The sequence below is a fragment of the Condylura cristata genome, unplaced genomic scaffold (genome assembly GCF_000260355.1).
Source record: "Condylura cristata isolate star-nosed mole 26May11 unplaced genomic scaffold, ConCri1.0 scaffold00001, whole genome shotgun sequence".
Classification (NCBI taxonomy): Eukaryota; Metazoa; Chordata; class Mammalia; order Eulipotyphla; family Talpidae; genus Condylura; species Condylura cristata.
In genome coordinates this window covers 11,678,984-11,693,286 of record NW_004567102.1, presented here as the reverse complement: position 1 = coordinate 11,693,286, position 14,303 = coordinate 11,678,984, and the positions used below count along the sequence as shown (strand labels likewise).

The window sequence follows — 14,303 nt, the reverse complement described above, 5'->3', positions numbered from 1 at the left end:
CAAATGAGAAATTTTATTCTTTCTCACCCAAAACCATAAGAGAAGGTTTTGTGTATCCCTTTAAACAGGGGGATGAAAACTGAGGTTTCTACACAAAAACATGAACTATCTGGAAAGCATCTCAAAAAGTGACCAGAAAACTACTTGGAGGTGAAGATAAAGGTTACTGCTTTAGCTCTCCATGTCACAGAGATTGGCATCATTGGCATCATTGGCATCATCGAGGAGCAGGAGCCTAAGCAGTGATTTAATCCAAAGGGCTTCATCACCAAACCACAAAGACCATCATGACTAGGTCTCGCTTGTACAGTGCCACTATGTCTTGGGTCTTAGAAATGGCTTTAGCTATTGGGAAGAGTAATAATGACAGGAACTAGGCAATTGGCACCTCAGAACCAATGGACAAGCTCCTTTCTGAGGAGATTCTGAAGACTGACCCAGACCGCAGGCAAATAAAGTTGTGGCAGCTGTCTCCAGATATTTGTCCTTCACCCTCCAGACAGTACTCTGGGGTGTGAACACAGCCCCACACCCCAGCACAAGGTCAGGTAAATCAGGGTTCCTCCAGTTCCCTGACAGTCCACATCTAGTTCTTTCTTCCTGTTTCCTTACATGATGACAAGACGGATTTTCTGTTCTGTTCACTTCAGTGTTTATACAGAACCTCCCACCCTGGCACCACGTTACATTGCCAGTAACAATTCCTAGAACTGTTTGAGGTGGGGGAAAAAACTAGACTAACCTCAGTGTTAAACTAGTTTAAAGCAGAGCTTCATTCTTACTTTTGGCCTCAGATCAATACATGCCAGGACAATTAGCTCCTACTATCTCTTCTGTGAGTAAGCATCAATAAATAGCTAAACTATCCTGTCCTATAGTTCCATGTAATTGATATATATCAATGATTTTCCATTGATGCAGCATTTAAGAGCTGATTTTTAATGGCTTTCCGCTGAAATACACCTCAGTAAGAACACGGTGCAGATAGTGTCTTAAAAGCTATAATCAACCCATGAGATTTTTTCCTGTAGGTACTGCCAAAGAACAAATAATAAAATCTGCTTCAGCCACAGAGGGTTGGACAAATGGGAGCCCCAGAGGACCCTAAACAGAAGCAAGTTTGCACAAATCTATCCAGGCAAAGTATCATTTTGGCCCTATATAAAACAAAACAGACTCAGCACAAAATACAGAAGGGAAGACCAGAACTAACTCAACAACACCCACACCCACATCATTAACCCTCTGCTCTTTAGTCACCCTTTCCTGCATCTTTACTTGAGGCTTGCCTAAAGGAAGTAATAATTCCAGTCAAGGGAAATGGTAAGTGAAATTCTATGGTTTGCACAATTCCCCAAAAAATACCATGTGATTCATAAAAATACTGATAACAGTCATAATAAAAAGTAACATGGTTTGTCAACGAATTTTGCAATTCTCCCTCACCCCTCCCTCCTTTCCCTACTCACCCCTATGGGAGTCCATCTGCTGCAGAAAATGTGAAGGCACTAGGACCACAGAGCCCTTTCCTGCTATTTGCTTGAGAAACAAAGCCTTCCCTGCTCCCAAGTTGAAAGAAATAAAGGAGTCTGAACTAATCAAAACCTGCAAGCCTGCTGATGGAGCTTCAGCTTGTCAGTGATGCAACTCAGCGGAGTGAGTAACGGCTTCGAGCTTTGCAGAAAATAGGAGAGGGAGAGAAACAGAGACAGAAACACAAAGAGAAAGAAAGAAAGGCATTAACCTGGCCAGGAGTCAAACAGGTGCTTGGGGCCCGACCGCTAAAAAGAGTGCCTGACATGGGATTCATTGGGGGTGCCTCTGTGGGTTCACTTCACCCACCAGGCAATGCCCAAGTCTGCACGTTGGGGCTGCACTGAGATTTCTTTTTAATTATGCATAGGATCCACATGGCTGACTAAGAGCCTTCCACTTTTCTCTACTTGTCCATCTGAAGATTTCATGGACACTTTCTGGTCCCCCATGATGAATTCTCATGACAGAAAGGGGCAGCCTGGCTGCTTACCACACACACTTCCACTATGCGCCTGACTTTTGTGGGGCCTTTGGAACAGTCGAAGTGTGAGCTCTCGGGCTGCCATATGAGTGATTCACTAAATAACTCACAAGAAAGCTGCCTTGTTCCTGAGTTGGTCCCTCAAGAGGCCACATGAGGCCTTGTCAAAAGTCTTACAGGCCTCAGTGCGTTTTAAATGATGAGTATCTATTAAGGATCTTAACCTGCAGGTGCTCTCGCTTGTAAATGACTAGTTTGAACTCCTGGGCTTTCAAAGCCTATGTATGGGGAACTGGGCCATGATCTGTAATTTGCTTTAGAAGCAGATGTTAGGAAAAGAAAGGAATGAAAGCAAAAGAAGGCCTGGCATAAGACCCTCAGGAGAAGGCCCTGGTTATGAGACAGCACCCACCCAAAGGGAAACAATTCACCAGGACTAAATCTGGGTGGCATTAAATAGCGAAAATTATGCCATCTCTGGTGGATTTTCAGTCTCTAGACTTGAAATGTTCAAGGATTTGCTACAACCCATAATTCAGAAGACCTGGTTTGCCCACAGCCCACGTGACTCTAATGGAGTTTCTGTGAGCTAAGACAGCCTGATTCCACCCTGCACCCCCAGCCCCACCCCTGCATGGGAGTGGGTATTCGGTTAAAGTATGGTCTTTACCTGAAATGCGCCTGGGCACGTCGGTTATGGCAGGAAGCCCGGTGCCCCGAGTGGAGGACAGCGGGGTGGTAGAGTGGATGGACGGGGACGTCATCTGGCTCAAGTACGAGGGGTAGGACTGGTCATAGGACCACGGAGGGGAAGACTGTGTCTGCCTGGGGTCTGAAGGAAAGAAGGATAATCTTTAGTAAACATGAGGCAGTGGCCTGGAAACGTGTAGCTCAAAATTTGGAACACAGAAAACAGGGAGAAACAAAATGAGGGTGTACAAGGGCTGTTTATACTCACAACCCCACCCTTTCAGGTCCCATATAGCATAAAGCTTTCTAGACTTCGAGTCGAAAAGAAAGCAACAAAATGGATGGTGCACAAGGACTCCTCATCTCTCTCGCTCACATAAAGATTTCTATTTGGAACATCTAACAGTCACTGAGAAAACACCCTGCTTCAGTATCCCCAAGATAATGAATTACGTTTTATTTATTTTCTGTATTTTCTAATATTACTCCAATGACATGTAATACTTTTAAGTGAGAAAAAAGTATTTTGAACAATTAAGTCGATTAATGAACCCGTGAACAGCCTCTTTTTTAGACATGCATTTTGGTGTCAGACATGCATTAAGGTGCATGATTTCAGCATGCTTCACTTTCTGCCTCAGCAGGTGAGTAAGTGAGCACTTTCTAGCAAGGAGGTTTGGAGGCTGGGGGAGATGAGAAAAGAGAAAACAGCACAAGAAGAACAGGATGGAGGGGAGCTGCTTATATTATTATCATGCTAAAACTAACACAGGAAATAACCTTTAAGAAAAAAAAAACCTTAATTTCAAAGTTACCAACCATTAAGAACTGAAAAAGCTTCATGACCAGCCTATATCAATACTAAGCATTTCCAAAACTAAGAAAATGACCCAAGACAGAACAGGGCAATGTCTTCAATTCTCTTAGAATCTGTTTTTAAAAATGTCATTTATTTGAAACATGTGCTGCCTACAGTCACTGTAATAATAAAAATAGTGAGGAGTCAACAGATTAGATATCTTGTGATATATCTCCTTGAAGTTCTTGGAGGCATAAACTCAAAGTCAAGCAGATTTATCGAAAGAGTTTCAGTCTATTTTTTTTTTTAATAAGGAAAAAAAAAGTAAATTTGCTATATATTTCCAGGATGGAAAATGTGCCTTTTCAACAGTTTTAATCTTACTTGAGGGCTAACCAAACAGAATCATAGGCAAATTTAACACATGTTTTTTGCTAATTTTAAGTTTCCTGATAATTCTTTTTAAAGATTTATTTGTTTTTATGCATTACAGAACTGGGGTACAGGCCAGAAGTACAGGGGCAGTGAGAGGATTCACTAGAGACAGAGTGGAGAGCAGAACAGGCAGACTGACAAAGTACACTGCTGAGGGGAGCAGCGGGCGTGTCAGGAGAGGTCTGCTGTGCCTTGTGGGTCACTCTGGGGCAGGGATCGAACTCATGCGGAAGTGGCTTTAGCTTCTTAGTACTGTGCTTAAACCTGCTACACCACCAGTGAGGGGCTTTTTTTGATATTTTTTTAAAAATCTGGTAGGTCAAATTTTTTATAAGATTGTTCTGTAAATGAGAACACCAGTGGAATGTAGAATCTATAGCATTGGTGGAAAGTTCTGACACTTCAACTTTCTAGCTGTGTGATCTTGGATTAAGTACATAACCAGCTAACCCTCAGTTTCCTCATCTGTAAACGGTATTAATACCTGAATCACAGAAAGGTATGAATTACATGAGAAAAGTATGAAGAGATGACTAGCACAGAAAGCACGCAATAAGTATTAATTTTTGTCTTTAAAGAAAATAAAACTCTTGGTGACACATGGGTCACTCCATGGTTAAAACACATCTGAACTGGCGTGTGTACACTGGAATGGATTTATCAACCTCTGAAAACAAAAGAATGAAAAGCTTAATTTTCAAAATTTATTCATATATTTGAACAGTCAATCCAATTTAGCTCTAAAAATAAAACTGAACATAAAAATACAGATTTTCTTCAATGACTCCTCTTTTAAAGACTCAGTTTTTCTATAGTCAAAGGCAACTTGGTTTCAGCTATTTCTTGTTTATTTGTTCAATTCAGAAACTATTTAAAGACTGTCTAAATAGGACATACCTTCTTGAGTCAAAATAATTAAATACATCTGGGTATTTATCTGATGTTCACTATATCAGTAGCTATATAGCTAAAATTATCAAATTCAATTTTGAGGAATATTTATCTAAGTTGCAATTTGAATGAAAATATAGTGCTTTATAAATAGTTAGTATAAACTTTTTCTTCAGAATTCAGAAAGATAACTTTGTCATAAAAGTAATGAACTTCTATGCTTGAAATGTCATGGGCAGAGATTGTATAAATTGGCAACATTTCAAATCTGAGCAAGTGGTCCTTGTTAAATATCTGATATAAACATACTTCCTTATTTTGCCCATTATTATAACTCACTGTTCAGAGAAATAGTAAATGATCTTCAGATGGAAAAAGATGTGTCCCTTACAGCACTGGAAAGTAATCTCGCAAAGGCAAAGCCTTTTCTCAATACACAAAACAAGCATATGGCTAAATGAGTTGGATGCACAGGATTCAAACACGGCTATGAATTCTAATCTTCATTCACAGATGATCTTCTGAGCAAACAGTTTAATTTGTATGTCCGTCCCTCCACTCTAGCATGCAACTGCTATGTTATTGTTAGTATTACTAGTACTACTCAATTATTATGTGATAGGACTCCCTGCCTGCATGTGTGAAAAAGCAAAGAAATAAAAGTGACTAAAAATATTAAAGTTTAACTGTATCACAGAGGAATTAGGGAATTTATCTTGGATATAAGCAGTCCAGTCCCCAGGGCTTTCTAATAAGAGGCTCTGAGTTGGAGCCTCAGCTCTGCTGTTTGTAAGCTGGTTGACCTCAGTGTGTCAGTTCACCCTCTGAATCTGACAGTTTCCTCATCTGGAAAATGAGGCTGCACAATGCACAAAGTAAATATTACAAAGTGGTCATGCTGCTGGCTGGGCTGACAAGCCCTGACTTGACTCAGAGCTCCCACAGTGCTGAACAGTCACTTAAGCTTTGGGGGCCTCGAGAGTTTGCCTGTAAAATGGGAATAATAATACTTATTAGAGTTGTGAGCATGATATGAGCTCGGCCTTATCTGATAAGTTTTCTGGCACTCTGAGTGTCTAGTAAGTATATAATAAATAGAAGTGAGTATTGCTATCTGTGAAATGAGTAAACTAATAACCACTGTCATTTTTGCTTACAAAATTAGATAAGTAAAAATATTTTGATAACTGTGAAGTTCTATATTAAAACTATTATTATTCCTTAAAAGCTCAGTGGTGAAGGCCCTGCTATGTGGCATGATGTGTGTTTCTTAATGTTGCTCAACTATAATTTCCTCATCTGTAAAATGGGGATGCTGATACCATCTCAGAAAGCTTAAGAATTAAATAATATGCAGTGAGTAGCACATCATCACTGGTTCAAAAAACTAAACACCTGAATTAAACTATCTAAGGTGGGCAGGTTATCTAACATTCTTGATGACTTCCAGGATCTGCCTCAGCACAGTTTAGTATGAAGTCTGGCACATTATAGATGTTCAATAAGCAACACTTATTGAACCCCCCCCATCACCCACCACCCCCAGCAGAGTGGATTGAATGACTAATGAAATTTTACAATGAAATGGTAGTAAGTAAATTTGTAACTTCCCCTTAAGCTATAAAAGACGTTATATTCCTGTGATTTTAGTTTTTACATAAACTTCCTGACTGCCAGGCTATATACTAGAGCAACCTTTTAAAGAAGAGTTTTGCTTTTAGTGCAGGCCTTTCCTGAAGGTATCCAAAATTAGGGAAAATAACTTCTCACTGTCCCTAAACAAGGGGAAAAAGATGTTTTTTGTTTTTTCAGTCAGAGGACAGCTGCAGTCCACAGTCCCTTTCAAGGTCAACATTCTAAGATTCTAGGATAATGACCTACTTAATGAGAGAAACTAAAGAAAAATAAAACACAAGAACTGCCACATGGGGTTCCCCAGATCTAGTTTAAACCAATTTAAAAGGGCAGAGCAATCTTAGAAATAAAAGAAATGGTCTCCAAAGACCTAGCTCTTCTCTAGCACCCTGTGAATGAGCCAGACCTGTCCTACCACCACCATTTCAGGCCTCTGAGATGTTTTCACAAACCTATTCCTAGATGACAGAAGCCATACTTCAAGTTTCCTAATCTGTATGATGGGGTTAAATAAGAAGGCCTTCTCATAGAGGGAGGTCATTTGTTCTGCAGAGTAAATGAGATAATATACAGAGCTGAGCATATAGAAAGAAACCAGCAAATGTTTAAAAATTCTTAGCTATACCGACTCTTTGTTGATATTTATGTTTCTGGCCTGTAACCTCTTACTCTAGCAGAGGACAACTTTGAGAAAGTTTCCTGTAGTTTTTAAGCTCACAATTTAGAGAATGTATCTCTGTGAGTTGTGTCAACACTCTACTCTCATTGAACCTTGATCATGTTCCTTCTCAGTTGGTTTCTTCCTGCCAAGAAATCCTAACCTTTTCACTGCATTTTCTAGTATTGTACACTTTCAGTGGTTAAGAAATGGCTATAAAACATTTTGACTTCCTAAATGCTCAATCACCAAGAAAATATAATCCTATCATAAATATGATTACAGCATGTTTTCTTTGTTGTGGACAATTAATGCTTACAGTAGAAAAAAATGTCACCTTAACCTGATCTCATAAAAGATTTCTGAACTCAACTTCCTGAAGAAACCTGAGACTTCTGAGATTCACTCCTAACTTGGATGAGTCAGAGCAGGTGACAGATGTTTTTTAGGTATCACCATTCAATCCCAAGGTTACTAACAGGGAAGGCTGCAGGATCTAGTTCTAATACTAACCTACTCATTAACAATTAAAAACCAAGAGGTTGCCTCTCCATTTCAACCTCAGGTCCCCCAAACTATATAACTCATTCCTTCTTACCCCCTCATCCACAGTTACATCGAATGACTTCTGTCCCAGTGTTCATAAAGAGAAACCCCTTGTCCTACCACATAAGCAAGTAGATCCTGACTTGGGTGTCTCAGAGGATAGAGACATCTATCACAGTCTTGAGGTCGTGTCCTGACTGACATGCAATGACCTCTGAGCGCCCACGGCACTTTCAGAAGGTAACAATTCTTCACAAAATGTTCAGAAGAAATAAAAAGCTTCTGTTGCACTTTAATATGTGTATGGTAGTTTAAACACTATACTTTAATATTTGTATAGGGAAGCCTTCAGGAACAGTATCGATTTTTTATTGTTGTATTGTTGAAGTCAAGTTATTAGCATATGTTTTTATGTAGATAGGACAATTAGAAACATGCTTTCTTGGGTGATGCTTTGTTGTTGCTTTTTGTTTTTGTAAAGTGTACGTCTTTAGTGCTTGGGAAAGCTGAAATATGACTCCTCCACTATTCCTCCCAAACTTGTCCCCTGGCACTTAAAAATAAGGAATTCTGGAGGGAAGTTGTGAATAAACTTGACCTGCCACATAAACTTGAGAGAGAAAATCAGGTTTTTCCTATATCAAGAGCCTGCTGTACTCAAAAGCAGGATGTAACTAATCAAAAAATCACTAATGGGGAGAGGAGAGAAAGCAGAAGAAGACCCAGGGCAGAGGAGACCTGGAGAAACTGAAGATGAAGCACGAGAAAGCAGCCCCAGTTCTGATTGTGAAAGCACACGAAGGACTACCAGCAGCACTTCTGGTCTGGCTAGTTATTGGTCGCCTCAGATCTGCAAGCGCACAGTTCCAGATGAAACTGTGGTTTCCTGTCATTTTGCTCACAAAATTAGATGAGATAACATAAGTAAAAGCATGTTAGTAGACCAGGCTTAGTAAACCAAATCTAGCTCCTCCAAGTTCAGGTTAAATAAAAAGGAGCCACTGATTGACAGGAGGCCCTTCTGCATTCATTCTAGCTGAAGCCTTCTATCACACACACAAGCATGACCAGAACTGCAGGGCGTTACTCCACACAGCTTGCATTTTAAGACACTAGAAGTCCTGATGGTTGCACACACTCTGTGGCTTCTTCTCCCAATCTAAGGACAGGTTCTTATCTAGCTGTCCCTTTCCCATCTACAAAGTGCAAATAGTCATTAGTGCCACCATACCAGGGCTCGGGGTGGGGGAAGAGGAGTGTCGTGCTAGTCTATCAGCCATTATCAGTTTTGTCCAATTTGCATGGTGGCAAAAAGTTTCTGTATGCTGTGTGGCAGTGAGACAGTCTGAGGGGTAAAGGAAAAACAGGACATTTCTTGCCTTGAAAAGTTTACAAGCAGCTGAAACAGTAAGAACAGATACTAAATAACAATTAACTCAAAAATGTTCATGTAGCTGTGTTTCTAAAAAAAACATCTCGAGATGGAAAGGAACCCATGTGACAGTCCACACTGGAAGTTCTCCCTCTAGGGTGGTGCCACTTAGGTTATTTGGAGATTGGTTGCATCTGCTTTCACTCTATAAACCCCCTAAATGCGAAAACACAGAAGGCAACACACTGAGGGGATGCTCAGAAATGCCAAGTGGGAGAGGAATTTCTCAGGTTGACTTTTCAGTGGGTAAAAGTGAAAAATAACCACTTTTTTAAATTTGCAGGTATAAGGAAAGCAAACTCTCTTAAGGTGGACGATAGCTTCTGGTGGCCAGTAATTGGCATGGTCATGCATGTTCCCGAAAATGAAGGGTAAGAGGCCTGGGCTCTCTGAGTACTCTCCACCCTTTCAAAGGCTGGAGAAGCCAAATTTCATGTCTGCATTATTGAACTCTAAGCACTTGGGGTCATAATAAAGGAGGAGGGCAGGTGGCTAGAAAAAAAGACATTCTGGGAAAACCAACTGACTGTAGAAAAACACACACAAGTCTTTTCTTAATGAGTAGGTTTGAGAAGTGGGGAGCAGAGTGGGCAGGGAGCTTTAGAGCAGCTCAGTGTAAGGTATGCGTGGAAACTCGGTGGTTGCTATTAGCTGGCCTCCTTTTGTAAACACTTTGGTTAAACATGTGTGGGTGTGAAGAACAGGCTGCTTTCCTAAGAATCACTCTCCATAAGGCACGCCGTGGACATGGTGCTGAACTTCATGCAGAGATGGGAGGAAACAAGTCAACAGCAGCAAAGCCTGAACCAGCACACAAAGGCTTCTTCCTGTTTGTGCTGCCAGCAGGTGTCTGTGTAACGTGACACGACAGCAGTGATTTCTGCCAAAGCTCAGTGTGTCTACAGCAAACACCTGCTTATCAAGGGAGGAGGGTACCACGAAAGAGCCCCACATTCCCACCCCTTATCATTCCACCCATTTGCCCCCCTAATCAGTACTCAAATCAGGCTATGTAAACCACAAGTATTTTTTGAGAAATGAGACATTCAAAGAAAGTGGATGGAGAGTCTGCTGGCTCAACACTATGCCTCTCGATTGCCACCAGGGTCACAGAAAGTCAATAATCTTAACAGCAGCAGATTTACAATTTCCTACCCAAGACAATTTCTGTCATCTTACTGTCATTTCTAATACAAATATACTCCCATTCAGACATACATTAATTCCCACTTCAAAACAATTTACACTAACTACTAAATTCTGTCTCCTCCAAGACTTCTTCCAAAGAGACAGCTTTTTTAGAATGAGTTTTCTACTTACTCTGGTTCTCTTATCTTACTAGGAAACATCGTCTTACAACAATTAGCCTCCTCCAAGTCTAGAAAGAGGCCTGCACTGGAACTTTTGATAGTAACTGCAGTCACGCACCCACAGCTTTTACCTTACAGCTTTTGTCTAGAAGATGAGGATGGATGGGTTAGGTCTAGGACATTTTTCCAGCGATAAGATACATCAATCTACCTACTTAGGAAAGTGAGCTCTTCACCTTCTGTCCTTTTCTGGAGACAACCTCTGTAACAGAAATTACTTAAGTCAAACCAAGCTAACTGGGTGGCTATGAGGATGCCTCCCCTCCAAATTTCGGGTCATGTCAACAGAGAAAATCCCAAGAGCAGGAGTGAGGCCCCTTTTTATCCCCATGGTCTTTCTCAACCCTTCCAAAGTGGCTACCAGGATCATTTGGCAAAAGGTCAGCCCAAGTGATTCATAGCACTTTAGACTGAAATTTGAGAAAAAAAAGAACAAACTGTTTGTATAAAACTGGATGCTATGTAGGATGCAGCAGGCATGACAACTGGTTATGTTATGATACAAACAGCAGGAGAAGAGGGATCCAGTCAATCTTAGCAGACAATAGCAGGGAAGAAAATAAGAAATGTTACCTAGAGTTTAAAATGTCATACCCCATAGGAAAACGTTCAATAAAAAGCCAGAAGGAGGTTGACCAGTCAAGGGAGTGAGAAGTGGCTTTTAAATGACATTTGGCTCAATAGGGCTTAGAGCTGCCTTACAGAAAAGGAAAGTATTCTTACTGAGAAGAAAAACCTGATAAAAGAAACAGAAGGCCACATCATATGTCACACCTAACTTGGTCTCAGCTGTGGCCTATCCTGAACCTCAGTGGTACAGCCAGGAGAAGGAACAGAAAGCTACAGACAGGATAAGAACCTGACAGAAACTGGGATGTGCTGGCCAAGGGAAATGACCCTTTGTTCAAGTCACAGTACTAAAGTGGGTACAGTAAATCCAGGTGCAAATCAAGCTGATAAAAACGTGCAGGGAGTCAGACACAGCATCTGAGGTATTATGGAGGTCCCAAGGCATCATAACCTGGCCTGTTGTCAGAGAGATGATGGTATGTGTGGCTCTAAAATTATCACCCAGTCCTTCATCCTTTCACTCTTTCAAAAAATATTTATGGGGTCCTACACTAGTACGTGGCCCTACGGGTATTGATGACGTGTAGAGACACATCTAATCCCTATCCTCACAAGGTTTACAGTCTAGAAGGGAGGCTGACATTAATCAACTAATTACGTAATTGTGTTAAGTACTAACAAGATGACCTTGGCAACACAAGAATTACAGTGGGTGACTCCAGCCTTGCCTGGGGCTGGGGGTCAGGAAAGGGTTCCCTAATGATGCCATGATTAAGTCAAGAATTGAATGGCAAAGAAAATACAAAGGCAAGTAGGCAGGGCAAAGAGGACTTAAGCCAAGCAAACAGTATGGATCAAGTTCCTGGGACAGACGCAGTATAGTTGTTTTTGATTTTTGGTTTTTTTTTTTTTTTTTTGGTTTTTTTTTGTTTTGTTTTGTTTTTTTGAGAGGTTGAGAAAGCCACTGTGATTGAATTTTTGGCAAAAGGTTCAAAATACTGTGAGATGAGTGGAGAGTAGGGCGGGGAGAGGAACTGGGCTACGCAGAACCTGCTGAACACTGGCAGCCAGAGAGGTCTTGGTCTTTCTCCTAAGAGCAAAGGAAGGTCACTGAGGTGATTTTAAGTATAGGGTGGCTTGATCAGATATGCCCTTTTTTTGACTCTCTCTCGGACAGCATCATAATAAAAACAAGGCAAAAGTCTGGTCTAGGACTCAGCACATGGGGAGGGGTATATAGGGAAAAAGCAGCTGAAATGGACAGAAAAATAAAGTCCAGGAGCTGCACTCAGGAAACCAGGAAGCATCTGGAAAGATCTGGCTACAGCACGGCACATCAAACCACAGGGATGAATGTTTCTGAGATCTGCAGGCTGTATCAGGATTGGCTGAGTGACCAAAGTGAGCCCAGCGATCCTGGCATGGAGGGTCTTGGGCCCACTGCTGTGTTTGGGCAGTTCCAACTCATATACTCAGGTTCAGCGGGAAAGCATGGACATCTGTACTTTTAATGAGCTCCCCAAGGGATGCTAATACACACCAAAGTTTGAGAGCCATAGGCATAATTTTTACTGATGACAGTTAGAAAGGAAAATTACTCAACACTTTTCTGATTTAATCTTCCCTATCAAGCAGCATCATCTCCAAGTAGAAGGAGCAGAACAAACATACTTATTAAGAAAATTAAAGTCCGAGACAGGTAAGGAGACGGGGAATGCAACTGCTTTAAATGAATTCAAGTTTCTGCCCCAAGCTGACAATACTGCAAGAATTTGTGGCAACGAACTTTCTGAACAACAGAGCAAGGTCCAAAAAGCTCCCCCTACGTTAAGAAAAATATATCTACCATTAACTCCGCTCATACTAAATCTTAGTTCACTCTCTTGGATTACTTTTCTACAGAACAGAAAGTTAAATTTTTTAATTATTTCAAAATAATAACTTTAAGGTTTACTATCTACAGTAGTTTTACATTCTCTGACCCCATCTACTATAATCTGGGAATGGCCTTACTGTTGGTAAAATCTAAATTTCAACCCTTTTTTTGGAGTATTTGCTGATGTTGACTTGTTTGCAGCTCACTAAAAACACTCAAAAATCCATTTTAAAGCCTTTGAACAATAAACTTTACACTCTTGAGCTCCATTGTCACTATCAGAAAGCAAAATGGATTAGTTACTGTAAATTTGTTTCCAAGAGCAGTAAGTAGACAGATAGCTCATCTGTAACATGTATCTTGACCCCAGCAAGATCTACACCCTCTAGCTAGTGAAAAGGCAACCCAGCAGTGTTTCATATGGATCCTGGTTAGCTTTGAAGGAAGTATGAGATGGCTACTCAAGGGCATCATAGTGGTAGTTAGGTCCACCACCTTCACCAAAGTCTTGAAGAATCAGAAGGAACCTTTTCAAATTGCAACGAAATTATGAGGGGTAGTCAACAAAGTGGAAGAAGAACTACACATAACTCTACAGAATGGAAAAAGGCAGTGAGAGTGACATAAAGACACTGACAAAGAGCCCAAGTACAGTGCAGCATTTGGTTAACTGCAAGACAGGATGAGGGAAGCCTATCCTAAGAGCAGAGTTTTTATGGATCACCAGTCACAGTGTGATGGGATGGCAAAAAGTTAACACAACAGTAGACCCCTGCCAACCCGGTCAAATAGCTAGATAGCTAGGGGGTGGGGGGAGGGAGCAGGGGGTTGTTTTCTCAAGCTAGTGTCTGAGTGAAAAACTTAAAGAAGACAAGCAGGGTATGCGATCCTGAAAAAATAAAAAAATAAATAAATAAACAGTTGAAGGAATAGCCAAGAGCTCCCTTCTATCCTACTCCTAATTCCCACATGAAGTGAAGCCTGGGTTTCCCCAGATCTTTTCCAAATTTGAACTTGGATATTGCTCATTCTCCAGTGTCACAAGATGAGTCAAATCCTCTTCAGAAGTTCTGCCATCTTTAGCATAAACTTTCAACCTCCAGAACATTCCCACTGGTAACTGATTCAACATCTTCCTTCTTTGCTCAACGTGCACCAAGTCCTAGGAAAAATTGTCTTTCTCTGACAATCCACACTGTGGACCAGGGTGGACTCCTATTCACAAATTGCAATCCCTGCAGGAGATAATCATGTAACTATCAATGGGCCCTTCCAATTATTTCAACCCTTAGCTAGGTCCTCAATGCTACTCACCCAAAGTAATTTTCTTTTTCCACTATTCATTTTGGTTAACAGCATCAAACATTTACTGTCCTCTACAATC

The 14,303-nt window shown here is 40.9% G+C and overlaps 1 protein-coding gene across 1 annotated transcript in view; it reads right to left on the bottom strand.

Annotated features, from left to right (window-relative positions):
• Window positions 1-14,303, bottom strand: part of LOC101637734 (runt-related transcription factor 2) — a 110,184-nt gene that overhangs the window by 29,715 nt on the left and 66,166 nt on the right. The window contains exon 4 of the mRNA XM_012725195.1: window positions 2,688-2,849. Within this exon, the coding sequence (XP_012580649.1) occupies window positions 2,688-2,849 (162 nt within the window). The remainder of the gene's footprint in view (window positions 1-2,687; window positions 2,850-14,303) is intronic.